This window comes from Ambystoma mexicanum, chromosome 13, assembly GCF_040938575.1.
Source record: "Ambystoma mexicanum isolate Mex_15411 chromosome 13, UKY_AmexF1_1, whole genome shotgun sequence".
In the NCBI taxonomy this organism is placed as follows: Eukaryota; Metazoa; Chordata; class Amphibia; order Caudata; family Ambystomatidae; genus Ambystoma; species Ambystoma mexicanum.
The window spans coordinates 605,770,836-605,795,006 of record NC_090938.1 but is presented as its reverse complement, the minus strand read 5'-3'; the positions used below and the strand labels follow the sequence as shown (position 1 = coordinate 605,795,006).

Here is a 24,171-nt window from a genome sequence, read left to right as displayed (position 1 = left end):
TGTACAGTAATTACATAGTGAGCATAAGTACAACAGTAACAGGAATGATAAACAGATACAAATGTACATATTCACATACAGTGAAAACATTTTACAAATATACATATTACAGGTATACATGGGATAGGCAGGTGAAGTAATGGTCATTGTCCTTTATCCACTGAATGTAGTTGCGTCTAAAGTGGGGGTAAGTTTGCAGTGCCCTTAGGAAGACTGGCAGGGAGTTCCAGTGTTGGGCTGCTTTCACCTGGAAGCTGTTGCCGCCTGTTTTGGTTCGTTTGACTCTGGGAACTACGAGCAGGTTGGCATTGGCGGTTCTGGTAGGTCTGTTAGGGGTTTATCTTTTTATTCTGTCGACTAAGTAGCGGGGGCTGCATTGTTGAGGTATTTATGAGTTAAGGAGGCTACTTTGAGAAGGATTTTGTCGGAAGTGGTGAGCCAGTTATGGGCTCTCCTGATGTTGGATATGTGCTCTCTTGGGAATGCTAAGTGCTGCTCTAAGAGCATTGTTTTGCAGAGTCTGGATTTTGTTTATAACGTATTTGTTGTATGTAAAGAGCATTACAATAGTCCCATTTTGACAGTATAAGGGCTCTGACTAAGGTAATGCAGCTGTGGGTGGAGAGGAAGGGTTTGGCTGCTCTTATTAATTTGCAAGTGTGGGCTGTGGAGGAGGTCATGGAACTAACCTGCTTGCGGGATGAGAGTTCCTTGGCTACCTCGATAGAGTTGCCATCTATGATGAAGTTAGTGTAGTTATGATCCAATTTGTTTAGGTTAGGGGTGGAACCGGGGATAATGAGTTCCGTCTTGTCATCATTCAGGCATAAACTGTGGGAGGCCATCCATGCCTGGATGATGAGGTACACCTTGTTCACCAAGGCCAAATCCTTGTTGTAATCTCCCGTCAACGGGATGAGGATCTGGGTATCATCGGCGTAATTAGTGTAGGTGATACCCAGATCGTCAAGATCATCAAATAGGGGCTTCGTGAACACGTTGTACAATGTGGGGGAGACGCATGGTCCCTGGGGGACCCCGCAAGTGATGGGGATTGGGTCAGCGGAAGCTGAGGTGGAGAAGACACGCATAGACCTGTTGTTCAGGAAGGATTCAATCCAGCCTATAGCTTCTTGGGAGAAATGGGCTGCCGTGTCAAGGTGACTGCAGAGAATTTTGTGATCTACTAAATCAAATGCTGCAGAGAGATCAAGAAGAAGTAGTAGAGCAGTTTTCCCGTTATCTCTAAGGGTATCAATTTGAGCTTTGAGATCTACGAGGGCAGTCTCTGTCCCGTGTTGGGGTCTGAAACCTGATTGCCGGATTCCCAGGAGATGGTTTAATTCGAGGTATTGTTAGTAGGTATAGATGGGTCTAGGGAGGGTTTTTTGAGTAAAGGGAGAACCCATGACTCTTTAAGATTATTGGGGACAGTGCCTGATGAGAAGGAGGCGTTAATGAGTTTGGTGATGATTGGTGAGAGGTCTCATGCCGCATCCTTAATTATTTGTGAGGGGCAAGGGTCGCCCTGGCAGTTGGAAGGTTTGAGGCCTAGGATAATTTTTTCCACATCTAGCGTGGAGACTTTAGAGAAGCTGAAGCGGGAGAGTGGGTTGGGTGTATGGTTGGGTGTGTATGCTTGGGGGGTGGAGGGGGGTTGGTAGAGTTCATGGTGTTAGTTAGAGATTCTTTTTTATTTTGATTTGTAGGCCTGTGACTTTGTTGGAAAGGGCGCTTTGGACACCGGTACACCAATGTTTATCTTTCACACATGTGTTTGGGACAGGGACTGGTGTTTCCAACTCTTTGATGATGGCCATCTCTCAGCTTAATCTCCATTCTGACTTGTTGGCTCCCTCCATGACCACCAATCTGGATTTAGAGCTGCCAGAAGTACGGAAACTGCTCTCCTGAACATCCGTGAAAACCTCGATTCTAACATTCCCTCTGTCCTCATCCTACTTGACCTCTCCTCTGCGTTTGACACGGTCAACCATACCACCCTGCTCAATCGTCTTCGTGACAACCTCGGTATCACTGGTCAGGCTCTGGCCTGGTGGCCCTCTTTTCTCTCTGATTGACCCTCCCAGGTACAACTTGGGTCCTTCCTATCTTCTATTTCCCTCTCCACTTGTGGTGTTCCCCAGGGGTCTTTCCTCTCGCCCTGGCTTTTTAACCAATACCTGGCAACTCTCGCTTACTGCATCTCAATGTTCTGCTCAACTTTCCAGTGCTATGCTGATGACACCCAGCTCATTTTCAGGCTTCCTTCAGCCTCCTCCTCTCCTTCCCTCATCTCTGATTGTCTAATCGCCATTCAAAATTGGTGTGCCGCCAATGATCTATGTCTAAATGCCAACAAGACTGAGATCCTCCTTATTGGTACACCATCTCCATCTTTTCCTCTCACTCGCTGGCCGGCCTCCTTTGGCCCTCTCCAACCCCCACTTGCGCGGCTAAGAACCTTGGGGTTATCTTTGACTCTACACTTTCCTTCTCTGCACACATCTCTGATGTCTCCAAAAAATCTAACTTTTTACGCCACCTCCTTAGAGGTACTCGACCTTTCCTCTCCTTCCCTCAAAAGCTCACTGTCTCCCAAGCTCTGGTTCTTTCAAGACTGGATTACTGTAACAGCCTCTTCCTAAATCTACCTGCCTCCACTCTCCGCCCTCTACAACTAATCCAGAACAGGACTGCGAGACTTGTCCTTGGCCTCAAGCCCTGGGATCGTATCTCTCCAGCCTTGAAATCCCTTCATTGGCTCCCAGTGGATGCAAGGATTAAATTTAAAACCCTCTGCATTGTCCACAAGGCTTTCTGGGGCCTGGGTCCAAAATACCTTCAACTATCCCTCCATAAATACCTCCGCTCTCGAGCCCTTCGCTCCTCTACTTCAAACTCCCTCAGGGTTATTGGTTTTGCAAAACAACGAGCTGGAGGTAGATCCCCGTCTTCGGCTGGTGCCTCCCTTTGGTACAGCCTCCTGGCCACCTTGAAACTTGAGGAAAAACATCTTCCGTTCCGGAAACTTCTCAAGACTTTCCTCTTCGCCTCTGCCTTTGCCGCCCTTCTCCCCTGTTGATCTGTTTCTTCTCATGGCATTGTGCACCTGGCCACCCTCTGTTCTTTCGGGCCAGGTATCTGCTCACCCTGCCACCCTCCTGCACTGCCTCCAGGCCACCATCTGCACTAGGGTTTCTGTATCTGTACCCATACAGTCCCCCTCCCACGTTTCTTCTGCACTTATCAGACATACCTTTCTGACTAACTTTCACCTGCCACTTGCTGGCCGCACTACCATGGGTTAAAGCCCTTATTTATTATTTATTCTAGTTAATATTTATGTTTTTCTCTCCTCTGCTTCGCACTTTCCACTCCCCCCCCACCTTCACTTTTCCCCCCATTTTCCTTTCCCTTGCACTTGCGTTATCTTAAATGTCACTGGGCATAGTAAGATGGCGGTTTTCTTTTTTTTTTTTATTTTTAATCTCCCTTGTTCCCCTCCCTTTCTGCCTGGTTGCGCTCTCTCCTCTGCTTCGCACTTTCCACTCCCCCCCACCTTCACTTTTCCCCCCATTTTCCTTTCCCTTGCACTTGCGTTATCTTAAATGTCACTGGGCATAGTAAGATGGCTGTTTTCTGTTTTTTTTTTTTATTTTTAATCTCCCTTGTTCCCCTCCCTTTCTGCCTGGTTGCGCTCTGAAACACTTGTGTACGAGCGCGATATAAATAAAATATAATTTCATTTCATTTGGTAAACAGTTCTTTGGTGCTAGAGTTGGCTTGAGATATTCTCTGGTTATATGATTCTTGTTTAGCGATTATGATTTATTTTTTGTATGTGGCCGCTATTTTATTGAGGATCAACTTATTGTCTGTGGGAGATTGTCTCCAAGCTGGTTCCTTTTTGCGTTTCTCTGATCTAAGAGTTTTTAAGTGGGTAGAGAACCAAGTGTTCAGGTGTTTTTTCGGTTTGCTTTTTCTCTGTTTTAGCGGAGCAATGGCGTCTAGCGCTGATCGCATGATTTTGGTGTTACCTTCTACAAGGTGGTGAGGATTGGAAGTTACTGAGAGTTGGTTTAGGGTCGGGAGAATCAGGGGGATAAGTTTTTCCGCTGTGATGTCCTTCTTGTTTCTATTGAGGATGGCTATGGCTAGAGGGTTGTTGGAGGTGGGGCTTCAGGCTTCAAGGGCGAAGGTAAGGAGATGGTGGTCGGACCGTGGTTGGGGGGAGATGGCGGTGATGGAGGCCACACAGTTATGGTCTGCGACCCAGTCAAGGGTTCTCCCTTTGTTGTGGTTGGTGTTGGACACTTTTTGGTTAAAGCCTAATCCTACAAGGTATTGTCAATGAGGGCAGCCTGGTAGTCTTTGGGGTCTTAAAGGCCTAGGTTGAAATCTCCTAGGATGAGGCTCTGTGAAGTGTTCTTCAGGTTGTTAGTGAGGATGGTAGTGAGGTCTTCCTAAAAAGAGCCTAAAGGCCCAGGAGGTCTGTAGAATAAGTGAATGGTGATGATTTGGGAGTTGGCGGTAGGCAGCTTAGCTGAGAGAAATTTGCAGGATGTGATGTTATCTGAGGTGTCCAGTTTAACGTTGAGGTGTGTTTTGGCAATTATGGCAAGACCTTCGCCTCTAGATTCTGTTCTGTCTGCTCGGAGGATAGTATAGTCATCGGGTATAGCTAGTGAGAGAGCTGGGCCAGCGGCTGCGTGGTACTAGGTGTTAAAGGTGCCAAGAACCAATATGGCAAAGAGAAAACAATTGTTTGGTCTCGTGGTAGACATTGGGACTGTGTGTCCATATAGCAAAGACAGAAAGGTGGTGAATGAATAGTATAAGGCTGAGGATGGGTTTTGAAGACTATAAGTGCATGTTTTGTTTAGTAAGAAATTAGCAGTCTCTGGAGGAGAGTGGGTTATGATGAAGTTTTTGTTTATGCATGACCGGCATTTGCCAGTGGACGAGGAAATGATTGGATGACAAAGCCTAAGCATGATGATGTTGTTTAGGTAATCAAAGAAAAGCGTGTTTTGTTTTATTCTAAGAAATGCAACATTTGAATATGGGTATATTTAGAGGGGCATGAACAAGGCAGAAGGCCGATGAGATTGTTCTGGTAGAGACTAAAAGTTTTTATTGTTGTGGCAAAAGCGCAGTATTATAGATAATTGTGTGACCTAGTGGAAAAGTGGTGAGAGTATATAATGAATTCAGTCTCAGACCACGGATATTAATAAACAAAGAGGGGGGACAGATGACCTCCATGAAATTAGAGACAGTCGTAAAGTAGGGAAACATGGCAAAAGATTAAGGAGTGAATTATAAAAATGGACCATGAAGGACAGTAATGGTTCTCATAAAAAGATTTAGGCTAAGTAGCGCCAGAGATGACAATATACCTAGATAGGGCTTAACAGAGTATGAAGTGGTGCTTTCTTAAGGAGCATCACACAATAAAAGGAAAGGAAAGGAAAACATTTTAATATACATGACAAATATGTAGCAGCATCCACAATAAATGTTATGTTATGTTACCTGAATTTGTAAATCGCACGGTCGCCCAGAGGCATCCTGGCGCTGGTAAGGAAGCTACAGGCTAGAGAAGATCAGTAGAGAGCCAGAGAGCTAGAACAAAGTGGTCTTCAAAGCTTTCCTGAAAACCAAATGGTTGGAGGTAGATTTCAGTGATAATGGGAGGGTGTTCCAAAGCTTGGCCGCGGCAATGGAAAAGGCTCTGTCACCAAGTTTTTCCCGGTTAAACCTAGGGACCGTAAGTAGGTTGGTGATCGAGGAGCGAAGGTTACGTTCCGGAACATATCGAAAGAATTTGGATTGAAGGAATTCAGCTCCTAAGCCATGGATTGCCCGATGGACAATACATAATGACTTAAACTTAACTCGCTGCGCCACAGGAAGCCAATGGAGTCGAAGCACCGGTGAAATATGGGCACCATAGGGAGAGCAAGTGACTAATCTGGCTGCCAGATTCTGCATACGTTGGAGCCGTTGGAGCAAGCCAATCGGTTGAGATAGGTACAGGGAGTTACAGTAGTCTACCGTGAGAGGACTAGCGCAACCACCACGGGGGGACGCATGGCTTCCGGAATCATGGGCAGGACCCACTTAAGAACCCTGATCTGATGATGGGCGGACTGACAGACAGCCGTAACCTGATTTGCCATGGAGAGGGAGGCAGAAAGAATAACCCCCAGGTTCTTCACTTTGTTGACTGGACTAGGCAACGGCGTGGGCCAAAAAGCAGGGGTCCATAGTGAGAAGTTGGGAGGGCAGCCCACCAACATCACTTCCGTTTTATCACCATTGAGCTTGAGCCAGTTTTAGTCCATCCAGGCACCGACTGCTTTAAGGCAGTCATGAAGACAAGCTGAGACCACGGTTTGATCCTGATCAAGCCGGATCAGGATTTAGGTGTCATCAGCGTAGGAATAACAATTGAGTCCATAGGAAAAAATAAGGCAGACCAGTGCCCAGATATAAATGTTGAACAGAATCGGGGAGAGCGAGGATCCCTGAGGGACACCACAGGTAAGGGCAGAAAGGAAAGGGGGCATAGCAACAGTCTGAGTGCGGTCTGAAAGAAGGGAAGTAAACCAAGCAAGAACAGGGCCAGAGATCCCAATCTGTGCAAGACGTGATAGAAGGATAGGATGGTCCACCGTATCAAACACGGCAGACAGGTCCAGTAGGATCAGGGCCCCAACTCCACCCGCATCGACTAGTCTAGACATATCGTCTTGTACTGAGACAAGCACACTTTCCGTCCCTCTCCCTGGCCTAAAACCTGCCTGGGCGTGATTGAAAATCTTTGAGGATTCCAAAAAGGATGACAGAAGGGGCGTGACCAGAGATGCCAAAAGTTTAGACAGGAACGGAAGTAGAGAAATAGGGCGAAAATTAGCAGGGAAGGTAGGGTCAAGTGAGGGCTTCTTAAGGAGAGGAATAACCCTCGCAGATTTCAAATAAAAAAAGATTGTGGATAGCGTGTTAAAACTGTTAGGAATATTGTGCCTTTTTGGCATAGGTCCAGAAAAATGAATTGGGAGAAGATAAAAATAAATAACCTATTCTAACCAGGACAGAAGTAAGGAGTTCAGTCCAAAGAACTGAAGGCATTTAGATAAATAAAAAAATATATATGTAAATAAATATATAAATAAATAAAAAAGTGAATGAAAGAAAATGAATTTAGACACAATTGGCTGAATGAATGACTGGATAGAGGATTAAATAGGAAGCATAAAATAAGCAAAAAATCAAAACATTGAAAACAAATTGTATCAATGAGGATTCGAAGCCGACATTGAAAATTGTGCAGAGCGACAAAAAAGCATCAGGAGGTAACGGAGAACCAGAAAAGGGGCATGGTTGACCAGAATTGGGTTAACCAGATAAGCAATATTGTAAACAGAGCCAATTCAAGAAGAAAATACAAGGTTAAATAAATAATTTTTTGAGTGCCTGTAACGATGTTGGTTTATGTTACAGATGAAAATCTTGGACCTTGCGTGAACATAGGAGGCATGTCTGCATGGCCTTAAATAGGGAGAAAAGAAAAAAAGAAGTAAGTACTGGTTCACACCACAAGGGTGTGGACACACAGTTGATAATTACTAAAAGTAAGAGGATCCAGGTAAGTAACAGAAAAAGAGGTGTGAAGAGAGTAGAAAATAGATGCAAACATGGCCCGTTCAGACAAGACGCACAACAAAAGTCAAATTGAAGGTGGGTAACCATGTTTTATTTATGGGACACAAAGAGGGGTAGACTTGAGAACTGTACAAAAATGTTTAGAAATAGGCAAACAATGTAGTTTTATGATAAAAATGAAGGCACATAGTAATAATTGGTGCCACAGTCTAGAAAAACAGGGGTAGACTATATAAAGTGTAGTGGCATAGGGAGGAGATAATGCTTCTGGTTGTCTCAACAGGATGAAAGCAAAGCACAGAAGAAAAAGACCATGGTCCAACTCAATCGGGAGAAAGATGGAGAAGTAAAAGAATTAAGCATTTACAGCTGAGCAGAATGAAGCACATGCAGCGCAGCAAAGCAAAAACACAGATTGATTATTAGCCCCAACATAGAATATGCCTGATGAAGAGTATTATTGTTTTGGTGCACCAATAAGTTAGGGAAGGTCTATGAGTTAAATGGGCTGAAAAAAAGATAGAAGTGAATCTAGAAAGTATTTTTTGTTAGCAGCAAGGAGAAAGGGTTTAGGTTGGGAAGAAACTTGACCCCCTTCCCAGTCCCCAAATTACTTTTGTCTCTATTTCGATTTTCTACAGACAACAGGGATCCCCGAGAAAAGACATCCTCGTCCGCTACGGATGCGCCCAGGAGATGGAAAGGACAACAATGGACTTTTTTTATTGGCTTGTAACAATGGATTGTTTTAATGTATTAAGTAGCTCTATATTTGAGAATGACAATCTAGAGGGACCATGAAAAAATCCCCTGAAGGGACAAATATTATGAAAATTAAATATGTTTATTTGTAACAAATCAGGTTCCAGCAGGTTGACCATATGCAGTAAGACAAAGGATGTTGTATACACAAAAGGGAGAAAATTGGTAGCTTCAATATGCAAAAAATTGCAGTGGCTGATATAGTTTGTTTAGGAGGCAGGGATGTCCAGAAAATGAATAAATGTAGTTTTTTTTAGGAGGCAGGGTCAGTAAAAAGTATTACTAGAATGTAAGGTTTTTTAGAAGGCAGGTGAATTTGCCAGACTATTCAAACAAGGTTTTAAGGGGATGGGTTGAGAGGAAATGTATGAATAGTAGAGATGAACAAGTTACTTACCAACTGTAACGTTCTTTCGACTAGATGTTCCTCCCACGTATTTCTCATTTTTGATAAATCCAATTCCAGCTTGCTGGCCTTGGAAAAATGTTTCACAGTAGAGGGTGGTGCGCGTCGACGTCCCTCGAGTAGGTGTCCCTTGAAGGCCTCCGTATCGGCGCAGACGTCATCATAGGTATAAATAGTCTCGCGCAGCGTCCGTTGCGCAGTTCCGTTTTGAGGTGCTGTGTTTGCAGAGTATGAGGTGGTTAGTACCCTTGAAGGAGCGTAGGCTGCAACAACAAGGGAAGTTTTACTGCGGGAAAGGATGGGAGGGACGGTAAGGAATACGTGGGAGGAACATCCAGTCGAAAGAACGTTACATTTGGTAATTAAATTGTTCTTCCCAAATTTAGTCTCCTGGCTAGTGGAGGAATCTAGACTGTACAATTTGGTGAACGTATGTGCAGACGACCATATGGCAGCCGTACATAGGTCTTTAATTGGAACTCCTCTTTGGAGAGATGACGAGGATGCAACACCCCTGGTTGAATGAGCCCTGAGGTGTTGAGGAGGATCTTTTCCTGCCAATTTAAACAAATCGATGATAGTCAGTACTATCCATCTTGAGATGGTCTGTTTCATGATAGGTAAACCTAGTTTATGTCCTGCATACCCCACAAACGGCTGATCTGCTTGTCTAATCCTTGCAATTCTGTTAATGTAAAAACTCAAGGCACGCCTTGGATCCAGCATGTGCAATCTCTCTTCCTCTTTCCCTGGGCGAGGAAGAGGAGGGTAAAATGAAGACAAGGTTATTTTTTGTGTGATATGGAATTCTGAGACAACCTTTGGGAGGAAATGTGGCTTCACTTGAAGAACTACCCTATCTTTGTGAAAGAGTGTATGTGTAGGTTTGCAAGATAAAGCTTGTAGTTCGCTAGCTCTTCTGGCAGAAGTTAAAGCCACTAAGACTGTTTTTAGAGTGAGAAACGTTAATGGGCAGGAATGAAGAGGTTCAAATGGAGTACCCATTAGAAATTTTAAGACTAGATTTAAATCCCACAGGGGAACTTGAAAAGGAGTTGGGGGAAATACATTAGTCAATCCTTTCAGAAACTGAATGATTAGGGGCAACTTGAAATATGAAGGTTTCTCAGCCGTGCGTTTAAAGATTGATTGCGCAGCGAGGTAACCCTTGATTGTGCCAACTTGAAGGCCTGAATTTGCCAAATATAGTAGGAGAGATAACATCGGTGTACTACATGAAAAAGGGTAAATATCCTTATCTCTACACTAGCTGCAGAATTTGTTCCAACGGCAGCTGTATAAAGATTTAGTTGCTGCCCTTCTAACTGAAAGCAACACCTCGATTACGTCATCCGGGAGGTCCCAATCTTTGTATCTCAACCTTTCAGAAACCAAGCATGAAGTTTGAGAGTCCGTATATCCGGATGGTGAACCTGACCTTCCTCTTGCGAGAGAAGATCCTCTCTTTGTGGAAGAGAAATCAGAGCACAGATGGACATGTCTAGAAGATCCCGGTACTACATTCTCCTGGCCCAATCTGGAGCAATTAGAATCATGGGTTTCCGGAATCTCCTCAGCCTCCCAATTACTTGAGGAATGACGGGCACTGGAGGAAACGCGTACAGAAGTAGAAACTACCAGTCCACCACAAACGCGTCACCTAGAGCTCCTCTCAGGAAAATTCCCTTGGGCAATACTTATCGCACTTACGGTTGACACTGGTGCCAAACAGATCCACCTGAGGGCTTCCCCAAAGACTGAAGATCTCTTGAAGGACTTCCTGAGCTAGTTCCCACTCATGGGAGACTGTGGTCTGCCTGCTCAGAGTGTCCACCGCCGTGTTCTTCTCTCCGGCTAGGTGAACTGCCGATAGAGAGAGATTCCTTCTTGAATTGCCCAGAACCAGAGCAGCATTGCCTCTCTGCACGGTGGCAGTGACCCTACGCCGCCTCTTTTGTTTAGATAGTGCATGGCCACTGTGTTGTCCGTCATTATTTTTTCCCTATACTGATGGCAGGAAAGCTTTCAGTGCTAGCCTGATCGTTCTCAGCTCTAATATGTTGATGTGTAGTCTGGACTCCGATGGAGACCAACGACCGCTGATGGTTAAGTCGTTGGCATGGGCTCCCCACCCCGTGAGTGATGCCTCCGGGACTACTGTTCTCTCCGGCCATGGTTGCCAAAACAGTTCTCCTTTCAAGATGTTCTCCCGACAGGCCCACCACTGAAGGTCCTGTGCTACTCCGTTCAGGACTTGTAGGAGATCTGACTTTCTTCCTGAGAAGTGCGACCACTGGGTCCTTAGCACCCACTGGAGAGATCACATTCTCAGGCGAGCCTCTGGCACTAGAAAAATGCAGTATGCCATGAGGCTGAGCAACCTCAAAAAGTCGAAGGCTGGTAGACGCTGGGCATTTTGAGATCTTGTCACCATCTCAAAAATATCTTGAGCCCTCACCTGCAGTGGCGAGGCTTTTCCCAGGGATGTGTCCAGTACTGCTCCAATGAACTGGAGTCTCTGTGATTTCTTTAAGTTGAGGGAGAAGCCGAGCTTGTGGAGGAAGTGGCAAACAATCTAGATTAATCTGAGCTTGCTCCGGGGACACTGCTCTGATCAACCAGTCGTCCAGGTAGGGGTAGACCTGAATCCCTTCCCTCCTTAGACTTGCTGACACGACCACCATTAAGTCGGTGAAGACCCTCGGGCGAAGGTCAGCCCAAATGGCAGAACCAAAATTGATAGTGAGAGCTGCCAATGGCGAACCTCAGGTACTTCCTGTGCTTGTAATGGATTGGCACATGAAAGTAAGCATCCTGAAGGTCCAGAGATACCAACCAATCCTGAAACTGGAGGGCCTGAAGGATTTGAGAAAGGGTTACCATCTTGAACTTGTCCTTCCTGAGGAATTTGTTCAATTCTCGCAAGTCCAAGATGGGTCTCAATCCTCCGTCCTTTTTTGGTATTAGGAAGTAAGGGGGGGGGGTGGGGAGTACCAACCCTTATTCCTCTTCGCTACAGGTACCGGTTCTATGGCACCTTTCTCTAGCAAGTCTGAGATCTCCTGCATAAGGAGCGGATCTGGAAACTTCAAAGAGTTGATCCCCGGTGGATGGCTCTGAGGAGTATGTAGCAAAGGCAGGCAGTAACCTTGGGCAATTGTCTCCAATGCCCAAGCATCTGACGTAATAGCCTGCCATTCTGTAAAATGTGGAGTTAACCTGCCTCCTACTTGTGTTTTGTGTGGAGAGACCTCAGAGAGGTTTAGGAGCTGCTGACACAGATGCAGAGGGTAAAGCAGCACCTGCTCATGCAGACTTGGTACCTTTGACCCATCCACCACGGGTGAATCGTCTCAGGCCCCTTTGAGCTGGCTGCCCTCAGCCTTTTCCGAATGCAGAGTAAAAACGAAGGGGCTTCCCCCTCCAGGACGTACCTGTAAGGTGATTTGGAGTTTGACGAATTGCAGCCACAAGGGATTTGGCTGCCGCTTTGGAGGTTTGCCATTTCTCCAAACTGTCATCGCCGGTCTCTAGTTTTGCCACTGCCTTCTGCAGTTCCCTTAGTATACATCCCTGCAGCCTTTTGGATTTGGCTATAGCAGATCCTCTCATCACCACCTTAAATGCTTCCCATAGAGTGCCGCCGATTCAACACTCCCAGTGTTATTTTCAAAGTATTCTATCATTTCTTCTGTCAGGTCCTCCCTGAACACTGTCTTTCAATGCTTCAGCTCTGAGTCGCCACGTTGGGATCCTAGCCCTTGGAGGCAGATATTAACCAGGTTACTCACAACTTACTCCTAAGTCCATAGTCCCCTTTCCTCCATAGTTATGGGACATTCCTCCGTCCTGTGGGACGGGACTGAAGCACTTTGTAAAAAGCATCACATTTTTCAAAAATGTGTCCTTCCTCTCTTTTTATGCGGGGTACCGCATACGGCTGTATCCCTCACCTTCTTAGCTTCGCCCAGAGCATCGCCCATCAGTCCTTTTCTATCGCCAGATTAGAGAACTTTAAGCAATAAGAGGAACCTTATTAGAGGGGACGGCGGGCGGGCGTATGGAGGAAAGGGGACTATGGACTAGGAGCAAGGTGCTCACTACGGTGATTAACCTGGTTATACTCCTACGTCCTGTCCCCTTTCCTCCATACTTATGGGAGATTCCCAAGCACTCCTTACAGGAACTACGGGTGGATGGAAGCCTCCTTACTGAAAAAGGTTTTTCAGCACAGCCTGGCCAAACTGAGCATCAGATCTGGAGCTCAAGTCCAAGCAGTAATGTTTACAAAAAGCCGATGGGGAGGCCCAAGTAGCCGCTTTCGCGATGGTCTCCCAGGGGATATACTTTTGAAAGGAAAGAGCAGCTGCCTTGCCTCGTACCAGATGTGTCTGAATCCCTTCAGGAGGCTGTAGATAGTCGCTTTGGATGGTTGCTTGCCTTGCAGGTTACTAAAGGTCACCAAAAGTTGAGAACTCCTAAGTTCAGAAGTTCTGTCCAGATAGAATTTAAGAGCTCTTCTAACATCCAGGCAATGCAAAACCCTCCCAGCTTCCAAAGCCAGGTTTGGAAAGAAGACAGGAAGAGAGATTGACCGATTTAGATGAAAATCGGAAACCACCTTTGGTAAGAAAGAAGCATTTGTCCCACGGACAACCTTATCCTTGTGGAAAGCCAAGAAGGGCTGCTCCACCGACAAAGCGTGGAGCTCACTCACACGTCTTGCCGAAGTAACAGTGAACAAGAAAGCCACCTTCCACGAAAGGTTCTTAAGATCTACCGTAGCCATAGATTCGAAAGGCTTATGGCACAATGCCGTAAGAACCACGTTCAGAACCCACGTCAGATGCGGTTTACGAGCAGGAGGGTAAAGACGCATTAGACCCGCAAAGCGCCATTTAATCACTGGATTTGACAGTGAGAAAGATCACTGGTCCGTAGATAGGTAGGCGGCCACAGCCGAAAGATAAGTCCTGCATGACAGAACATGAATGCCTGACTCAGTTAGACGAGTCTCGAAGGACAGCACCGTGTCAATCGTACCCACCCTGGGGTCCAACTGTTTGACTAAGCACCAGTGACAGAACCAAAGCCACTTGCTCTTATACTGAGACCTCATCGAGGGCTTCCTGGCTGCTTGAATAATATGCATATTGTCAGCAGACAGGTTGAGATCCATGCCGCCAAGCTGAACCATTGTGGGGAGGGGTGCCACAGCTGCCAATTTGTCTGGTGAAGCAGATCGGGAACTAACGGAAGCCTGATCGGTGCACACACCGACAGATGTTGAAGCTCTGAAAACCAGAACCTGGCCGGCCACCACGGGGCTATGAGCAGAAGAGAACAGTTCACTGTGTTCTTCAGCTTCCAAATCGTCCGATGAATCAGAGGCAGAGGTGGAAAAGCATAGGCCCTCATATTGTGCCATGGAATCTAGAGAGCATCTCCCAGAGAGGAGGCTCCCAGCCCATTTCTGGAGGATTACAGAGGAAGTTTCTTGTTTGCCGATGTTGCGAAGAGGTCCACTTCCGGAGTGCCCCAACACAGGAATATATGTAAGAGGACCTCCGCTTTCAATTCCCACTCGTAGCTGACCATTGTTTGTCGGCTGAGGGCATCTGCCGTGACGTTCAGCTGGCCCGGAATGTGTACTGCCACCAGCCAGACACAATGCTGAATCGCCCATTCCCAAATCTGAATGGCCAGATCCACAAGAGGAGGAGACTTGGTGCCCCCCTGCTTGTTAATGTAAAACCTGCACACCACATTGTCCGTGCGGACACAAACCACTTTGTTGGCAATGACTGGCCTGAACGCCTTGAGCGCCAGGAAGATCGCCAGAAGCTCCAGATGATTTATATGAAGGAACTTGGCTTTGGGCGACCAGAGGTCAGAGACCTGAAGAAGATCCAACGTCGCACCCCACCCCAGAAGGTGGAGTCGGTCATGAGGGTCACTATCGGAGCGGGGTCTTGAAAACCCGCACCCAGCGACAGGTTGTTGAGAGACGACCACCACACCAGGTCCACTCTCGAAATGTCATGATGCCTACCCCCGGGCATCAGGACCAAACCCATCAGCCCCGGGAGCAGGCATCCAAGTGCTTACTAAAAGCCCAGCAGCCCCGGCTAGGGGCTGTCTGGGTACAGTCCTGGCACCATTGGCGCCAGGCTCATAGAGGAAATCAGTCCTGGCACCATAGGCGCCAGGCACATGTACATTACTTACCTCATGCAGACCATGCTGCAATGTCGTCAAGCCAACGTGAGGCCTGAATGGGACTACTTTGCTTCAGGGACTATTTTTTACTTGGGCGTGGTTCTGAGGGAACTTCTTACCTGGGACTACTTTGAAGGCTATTTAAACCACGCCCGAACAGCAGCAAACGCTTCGCGCTATTCTGCATCCAGCAGCGTAACGCTCACCGTGTCTGCAGTCAGCATCCAGTCTTCAGCCACGCCCGTCTCGAATCCAGAGCTCCTAGCAAAAGAGGAAAGAAGAAGGAAAGGTTAGAAGACAGACATTATTTCAATCCTTACCTGATTCCGGATCCATCACGTCTTTGAACTTGAAAAGGACATTATTCCTGCACGCGTCGTGTCGCCAGCTGCAGCGCCGCGCCATACTCACCAGTCCTCACAGCTTTTTTCGATCCGGCGCTGCCTCCATTTTCTTCGCCGAACTCCAGCATCTAAGGGACAAAAGAAACATAAGGTGAGCCGAGAGAGCCAACAAATACAATCTCTTTTTACCACCATGGACTTACCTGATTTACCACCGGAGGCATTCTTTAATAAACCGCAACTTCTTACGCCGCACCTATAAGGAGAGAGAAAACAACAAGTTAAATGCACGCATCTTTTACCGGACAGTATTGGGTAATACAGACTCTTACCTGAACGCCATCAGCTGCCAGTCACATCCGGGACCACAATAGCCTTGTCCAATGGAGACAACAGAGGCAGGGGTGGAAGAGTTGGGGGAGGCCCAGCCGGTAAGAGAGGCCTCGGTGGAGGCACAGGAACCGCAGTTGGGACCGTAAGCGCAGGCAGGCATTTCTCCCTGAACAAGCCTCGAAAGTACTCCTTTATGGGGTCGGAGCGCATCAGTTTTTGAAACTTACTGAAAAAGACGTCCTCCGTCGATTTAGGAACGACAGGAGGAGGCCTCTCATGAGCAGAGTAATTCCAGGGATGCAAGACAGAGGGTTGCCAAGAGGGCCCTTCCCCACTGTTGTCTACATAAATCAAGGGCGCCGATGCCGCAGGAAGTGAGACATTGTGCGGTAGAGGCATCCGAGTGTTCCAGTCATAAACTGGGCAAAACGGATGTGCACAAGGAAACCGATGTTCACCTGAAAAACCAGCCCCTACACCTAGGGCCGTTGGTGTAGTTGTAAGGGAAGTATCCAAAATGGACACCGTGGTCTTGGCGGGAACGGCCACCATTTTGTCGGCACCTGAGGAGAACTGCGACACGTGTGGGAAGTGAAGTAAGGGTCCCCACAGGTGGGTCAGGGGTCTTCATTTTAGCCTTAACACAAGGAACCTCAGCCGAGCCGGTACTGTGTGGCCTAGAATGTTTCTGTGACATAGTAACAGCCAAACTAGCCTTCAAAGGAAGGACCTCGGCACTGCCGGTAACGGAGGGATTGCGGTCAAAAACCTAACTCTGTGCCCCCTCAACAGATCTGGGGTCTCCGCAATAGCGGGAACGATGAGGAACACACCTCACCAACAAGACCTTAACAGGCCTCTCAGAACTGTTGGTCACCTTAGCCTCTAAATGACGGGCCTCGGACCAGAGTCCGGTAAAAGCCTCTTCACGAGGGGCCTCGAACTTTCGTTCCGTGTCAACAACCTCAACCGAGGTCTCAGGGCATACCCCGGTGATATTACGGGAAGCTCCAACCAAGGAGACCTCGAAGCAAGCTCTGGTACCTGATGAACTGGGCCCACAAATAGCCCCCACAGGAGTGGCCTCGGAATGTAGTCCGGTGTCAATAGGGCCCCTTACAGAAGCCCTCGGAGAAATCTCCGGTACAAATCTTAGGCCTGGAAGGTACCTCAGGGATAGCCTCTGTAATAGAGCTTTTGACGCTCCTCCCAGACTGGGAAGGAGTCCCCCGGCCGGGGTGCCCTAAAAACTAAAGAACTCACCGGGCGTTTCTTTTTCTTGTCGATAAAAGTTTGTAAATGCGCCAGAGGAGTACGTTGAAACGTGTAGGTACATTGAAAATTGAGGCTGGTGGACATGGGTTTAGTTGTAAGTATTGAGTAGAAGACTAAATACTAAATACTGTAAAAGAGGGAGAGTGTACAGAAGTGCTTAGACCCTCCCCATCAAACTGAACGTAGTGGAGATAGACCCACTCCCTCCCCCCAAACCGAACGTAGATAATTTAGCGGGGTGATCAATGCCTTCAAATTTTGTAGAAATAATTATAGTGATTCGCAGCAAAGCACTTTAAAACCGATTCATGTTCACAAGGTCAGAATGTTTTAAATGCTAAGACAGCTTGTTAAGTAGTACATGGCAAGTATATATTACTAAAAAACTAGACTCAAATCAGACCAGGTATCTAAATATGTCCAGAAGTAGGATGATCCACCATTTTGTGATAGGTCAGGCATTTTGTAATGAGGACAGCCATTTTTGAGTTTGAGACAGGGTCAGGCAACTTAAAATGGATACTGAAGCATATATATATAAGTGAATTACTGTAGAACCATGCTGAAATGAAAAAGAATTACCTCATGGTAGTTCAATGAGAGTTCAGTAGTCAAGGACATGGTGTCTGGACTTCATAGCTCTAATCTTGACAGTGTACTGTGTGGGAGCGAGGTAACAGCCAGGGGAGGAATGTGGATGATGCATTCAGCTTGTTCAATTAGCAGAGGATACAGCTGATGCCCATATTTGGGCCTCTGGGACAGGAAACCCTGATGCAGTTGCTAAAAATGTCCCAGGATTGATGTCATTGGTGTTCCATTTTAAAGGTCATGTACAGCACACACAATTTTAATCAGATACAGATGTAGTTATGACATCGGAACTTTGTGAATTGGCACCCCAGTCAGCCAACCCTAGAGGAGGAGGGGGCTTGTCTTGGAGTTCCTGAACCAATGAGAGTGTTCTGCATCACACATCAGGAACTGTGCCAAACAAGAAGTGTATAAAAGGCAGGATTTTACTCAAAATTGTAGCAGAGTTCATGAGATGTCCCTGGTGTATGATGTGTATTGCCTGCTGGAAGAAAATAAACCTGATGACTTTTGAAACTTGCCTGAGTGTCATGCTTGCTCCAGAGTGTCTCTTCCTGATCCCAAGAAATGCCAGACCCAGAGAGTGGGGGTGGTTGGACCATCCAGAACAAGGCTTTGGCAATTTGCAATTGCCCAGAAAATGTATTTGTTTAAACTTTCACAAATACATGTATATGGATAGCTGCGAGGGAGGTTTTTGCAACTTAGCTCCCAAGAAAAGTTATCAATAATGGTTTTAGGTTGTAAAATTATGAATTAGTAATCCATCAAAACTTCGCACAAAAAAGCTATGCAATTCCTATATAAAGGAGTATAGGTGCCGAGCAGGACAGTGTGCTAAGTCAATGTTACTCACATCCTCCATTCCCCTGTACAAAATTATATTGGATCCACATAATTCAAAAAACAATGTAGTAATGTTTAACAACAGATCTGCTTCTTTTCAAATGGTATACATTCCCATTTTTAGTTTTGGCTATTAGTTGTGTGACGATTTGCAAGGTGTCGCCACTTCCCCCCCAAGGGGGTTTTCCATGAGGCTAGGAAGGTGCAGCTGCTACCCAATAGTCACTGTAGGGGTGATTTAATGTGGGAGGACCTCATGGGGAAGGACTCCCCCTTTGGAGATAAGGATGATCATCTAGAGTGCAGCTCGTTGCACCACCTCACTCTACAACATTCTCTACCTCCCACTTCCATACAGAGCCATTTCACTGAGAGTAAACCCATGCATTTGTGTAACACATGAGATACTGCTAGAACAGTACATACTGAAACGAGGAAGAACACAGGAACCATGAAGGGCAACCAACTTGTAAGTAATGCCACGAGATGGCTCACAGAAGGCATGAGGAAGGCTAAAGAGACATTATTTACAGGTGGTGATAATGAGCCGAGCAGAATCCTGGAGATAAAAAGAAAAGAGAAGCAGGACTAGAAGAAGTGCTGTGCAGGGGAAGCTGGCGGCAGGCTGCAAGTGTCCATTGTGGGTCTGAGGAGAACAGACCCAACATGCGAGCCCGAAGGGAAGAAGCACTGGCGTGATCGCAACAACATGGACCGCCGGGTCCCAGAGCGAAGCCAAGACCGCAAGGAGCGGAGGACTGTGAAAGTGCACCGGGACCGTCAAAGTGGACGAGAAGAGCAGAGGAAACCGCTGACAATGGACCCCATCCCACGAAGGACCGGTGATGTGCCGCATCCGATGAGAAGGTAAAGGGAGGTACGGGAGACCCGTTAGGGATATGTGGGAGGCGTAGAGAGGGACACAACTTAATGTTCCTCACCCCATTGGCCGCTATAGGGCTCAGAAGGGTCTAGAGTGCATCAGAGAGGAGCTCCCTTGTCCCAGTAGTAACAGAGTAGCAACTGAACAATGCAACAATAAAGGAAGTATCCAAACAGAACGGCTTCGTTGTAGTAGCAACTATAAACCCACTGACGACCAGAGAAAGGTCTGGGACCCTAACAAAAGTGAAGAAAGTATCTGAGGAGAACTTCCTCATCACAGTGGCAACCATAAACCCACTGACCAGCAGAGAAGAGTTTGGGACTCTGCTGGTACCGAGAGAGTGGCAAAACACACACCAAGTTTAAAGCCACGAAAAATTACTTTTCAAATACCAGCAGATGAGAGTCATTGTTGTGGGGAAGTCACAAAAACCTTCCAAAGATGCCAGGGAAAGAGAGGCATTCCCCCTGGTCTTTCTGTGAACTGTACATACCAGTACCAGGAATAGTCATTCCCCTGGTCCAGAACATAGAGTTGTGCAAAGATTGTGCAGAACCCGCAAATCGGGGGAAAGGAGTCATTCCCCCTGGTAACCTCTTTGCAAGAGAACATTCTTTTGAATACCATCCGAATCCCAGGAGAAGGGAGTCATTCTCCTGGGGAAGGAACTTTCTGTTGGATGATATTAGTCTTTAGTTGTAGTGTAAGGGATAAAAGTAGGTTGTGACAGGACAGTGCACTTTGATTTTGAAGAACATTCTGATGGATCCTTTAGTATTAGTTTGAAGCAGGGAATTCCCTCTTTGATAAGGACAGTGAGGGTCTTTTTTTCATAAATAACCACCAACATGCTACCTTTGTGTCAGCTTCCTTCTGAGACACCCTGACAAGTGACACTTTTGAACCACCATTAAGCCGAAAGTATAGCAATGTAGTACAGATGGAGGGAGATTGGGTTGGGCGGGAGGTGACACACATTGTGGGAGTTGCTCAGTTCTTTATGAGTTATGGTCATGCTAACCCATACCTGCCTCTCCCTGCCTAAAACGCACCCGCCTGAGGTCTCTCTGAGCTAGTCATACTATCCAATAACATCACACTGTGTCCTGTAAAGGGCCTGCCAGTGTTGTTTCTAAGCAGTCTTCCGAGAGAAAATGCCTTAATTGCTACTGTAAATGACCTCCCAGTGTAAAACATTTCTCAACCAGGTTTGCCTTCAGCCACTTTATTTATAAGCAATAGCTACCTCTTCACATATGTTCCTTGCACTGAATTCCAGTTAAAAGCATGCATTAGAAAAGATAACCGTTTTGGATTGTGTGTAAGTATTTGATGGTCATTTGCCAGACACAGACATCATATGCCCAAGCCCTCATCATTTTCCATCTGGTGAGATCTTATGGCCAGATAAAACAACCACTGCAGTGTCTGGCAAATGCCTATCTCGCGCCTATACAAAAGACAAAACTGTTGGCTCTGCCAATGCGTGTTAATTTTCCAGTAACAGTGGACAGAGGACCATCATGACAAATATATATGCGTGGGTTTTTTTTTTTAGGCAAAAGGTCATCCTCATCTAGGCAGCCGCTGGCATGGTTCCTTAAGTTTGTACAGCAGAGTTTCAATCTGGCAAAGTTAATCATCATGGGGCACCACCCGTCTAAGCTGCGCTGCGAAGAGTAAGGAATGTTCACTAGCTAGTCCAGGGTGTTCCTTACTAATGATAAATACTGAAATCATTTGCAACATCTGTTAGCAGCAACTATGAATACTTGAGATAGAGTTTAATTACAAACCAACCTTCAGCTGTGTAGCGTAGTGTCCCAGTTTGATTTTCAGTAAGAAGCCATCTTCACCGACCTGGTGCTCTGCTTTTTTCTGCAGCTCCTGTATTAAGCCTTCCAGTAACTGCGTGGCTTTGATAGTATCTTGTGGATTTTCAAGATCTACCGAGTCCCTTGGGGAAAAGAAAAACATTTCAAAAAGGCATTAATTTGCAAGTGCAATTCATTTGACAAAACGAATACATCTCATTATAACCCTAATGCAATTCTTGCAGCTGAGGACACGCTAAAGTGAATCTTTAAGCTTGCATGCTAGATTCAAGTAACATGGGCATTTTCATTCAGATTTACATTTTGAAGGCAAATTTCCACAGTTCACAACTTAGCTTTTGAGTCACTTCAGGTGGGAAATGAGTGAGGTTGGGTACAGTTTAAAAGCATGAATTTGAAAAAAAAGTAATGTAATTTAAACATCTTTTAAACTAAAAAGGAATCTCAGCTTTATCTGCAACATGCTACTTTACTAAGGATGTTGAGGGACTTCTCATACTGACACCATAAAAGGTGAAGACATAGTCAGTGTCTGCTGAGGCAGAGACTAACTACATTTCCAACAGAAGGTTGTTTCAGGTTTAAAAAGCAGTCACCAAAGAGTATTAGAACATTTCTTTCTCATGTTCTGCTTGAGGGGAGAGGAAAATCCTCATGTTAGGCAGTTAAAAGTGTCTATTTTATGCATAGCCCAGCAATGTGCAAACAGTGGTTATTTCATAAACTTAATCCAATATCCTGCTCTCGACTTGAAGCCCACTTTACAACATATTATTTTTTATAATATTATAATATATTCTATCTGTTCTGTCATTCTTTTTTGGGGAACATAATATGAAAGCCAATACATCACTATTTAAGGATAGAACTACACAACCCAGAATTCTTCCCAATGGACTCCATATCAGAATAGATCCTCATACTAACACTTGTGATACTAACCACTTGCATCACGACTGTAATGAAAATCAATACAATACTTTTTGAAGATGGAACTACATTACCCAGAATTCCCCGCAATAGACTTCACATTAGAATAGACCTTCATACGAAAAATAAACAATACAAACAATGCAAGGGATTCTTATAAATATAATTTCTGATAACTGTGACCAACATCACAATAACATTTGTCGGCAAGGATACACGTTTATTAAGTAAAATCACTTAATGTAAAGAAATGCACTCACAACGAGTGAATACAGGAAAAAAGGGACTAAGATAACCCTTTATTAAGTAAAATATGGGAAGGTATCCCAAAATATGGCCACCACCTTTGGAGGTGAGGAAAGTGAGGAGGGACTCAGGGAAAATAAATGCTGATAACAATCAGGGACCTTAGGAGAGAAGGAACCCGACGCATGGAGCACGAGAAATAGAATTTGCAGGTAAGCCCTGGGGTAAGGTGGGTAGCCCACCATCGGCTACAGGCACGTTTAAAAATCGCGCTGCACGAACGATAAAGGGCAAATTAACAAGGAGAGAAAGGAAATGCACGCCGATTTCTGATACGCGTGACATGAAAGGGACGCTGTGTTTACAAGTTGGAAGTAATGAGCTTTCATAATGTTACATAAACAGCCTGCTTTAAAGAGCACATGGACATGTTGCTGAGCCAATTCAATTAACTTTTGAATCTGAATAGACTAAACTCTAATTTAACCTATGCTTGTACTCAAACATACATTTTTTTTCTGTGTAGGTGGGATTGAACCCAGGACTTTCTAGAATCAGACTATACAGTGTGTGAATCGCAAGCTTACAAAGGGTAAGAGATGCCATTACAATGGGCACAAAATAAGTAGGCCACAGTCATTTTTGCTTTATATTGAGGGTGTCATTTACGTAACATACTTAATAGATATATGGGTCGTGACTATATAAACAAGGCAAGAGCACCTCATCTTCCCCTCCCCCTCTCTCCCAGCTCCAGAACACCGACACATGTTTTTTTCAATAAGGGTTACACAAGTTGCACGAGGTGTGATGCTTTTTGCAAAACTGTTTCCATAGAGTCATGGTGTAGGTTTCAAACACAATGAAGTCACATTCTTTATTTAAGTGCTGAATAACAGATGAGTATGTTATACATGAACCTTATTTTTGTATTGTGTATTTGTTTCTTTTTGTTTTGGCATGATTATGAATAGCCCGGATTTGAAAAAGGCGAAGTCTAGACGCCGAAACACGTGTCATCCACGAAGGGCTAAAACCTTTAACAAAATAAAAACAAACTAACCAGAGACTTGTTTGGAATCATTCTTTCACGTATTTTGGCGCAAAGCAGTGCAGGCACAGGTGTGCGTTTTTTCCCAAGATTCTCAGACGGAGTAGAGGAACTCAGTGTCTCCATGTTGGCCTACACTCATGCGACAAATATCAATATAATAAAGAAACACATTAAGGGAGGAATCAAAAAGTACAAGGAGCATTTTCAGAATAGGTCGCGAAGGTACAAGTACATGATATCTGTATAAAAAAGTTCCTCAAAATCAAAAAATAGATGTGCAGTACATTGCAGACAATTCCACTGCAGTTGCACAATATGTTACAGCCTACTTAACGAAAGCAGAAAAAAATAGAGCTTCAAGACCTCTGGAATGACCTATCATCAGACAAAACACTATCTCAGAAATTGTACAGCCTAGGCATAAAAATGCTCTCTAATAGAGAATGTGGCGCCTATGAAGCTGCAGATCGTTTAACCGGTACTGCTGATGTGTATGGAAAATCAGAAAATATAGTATGGCTAAGTCTTGGTCCGGCTAAATCTAGAAAGAGACTTCTCAATGTAACGCTCACCTGATTCCCTCGGAGGTGCGGGTCTTGACTGGGCGGTGAAACCGTCTTCAGCGTTAGGCGTAGGATTCGTTTGGCTCCCGGATTAGGCCCCTTCTTCACTGAAAATTTGACCCAAAGGGTGAGGTGTCTGCAAGTAGAAAATCTAGGTATTAGTGGCTGGAAGGTTGGGAGAAGTTCCAAGCCCCTCTCTCCTCTCTC

At 45.5% G+C, this 24,171-nt stretch overlaps 1 protein-coding gene across 9 annotated transcripts in view; it reads right to left on the bottom strand.

Annotated features, from left to right (window-relative positions):
* Nucleotides 1–24,171, bottom strand: part of LOC138521540 (signal transducer and activator of transcription 5B) — a 1,967,228-nt gene that overhangs the window by 937,794 nt on the left and 1,005,263 nt on the right. For all 9 annotated transcript variants that reach the window (XM_069634461.1, XM_069634460.1, XM_069634455.1 and 6 more), the window contains one exon: nucleotides 21,137–21,293. In XM_069634461.1, the coding sequence (XP_069490562.1) occupies nucleotides 21,137–21,293 (157 nt within the window). The remainder of the gene's footprint in view (nucleotides 1–21,136; nucleotides 21,294–24,171) is intronic.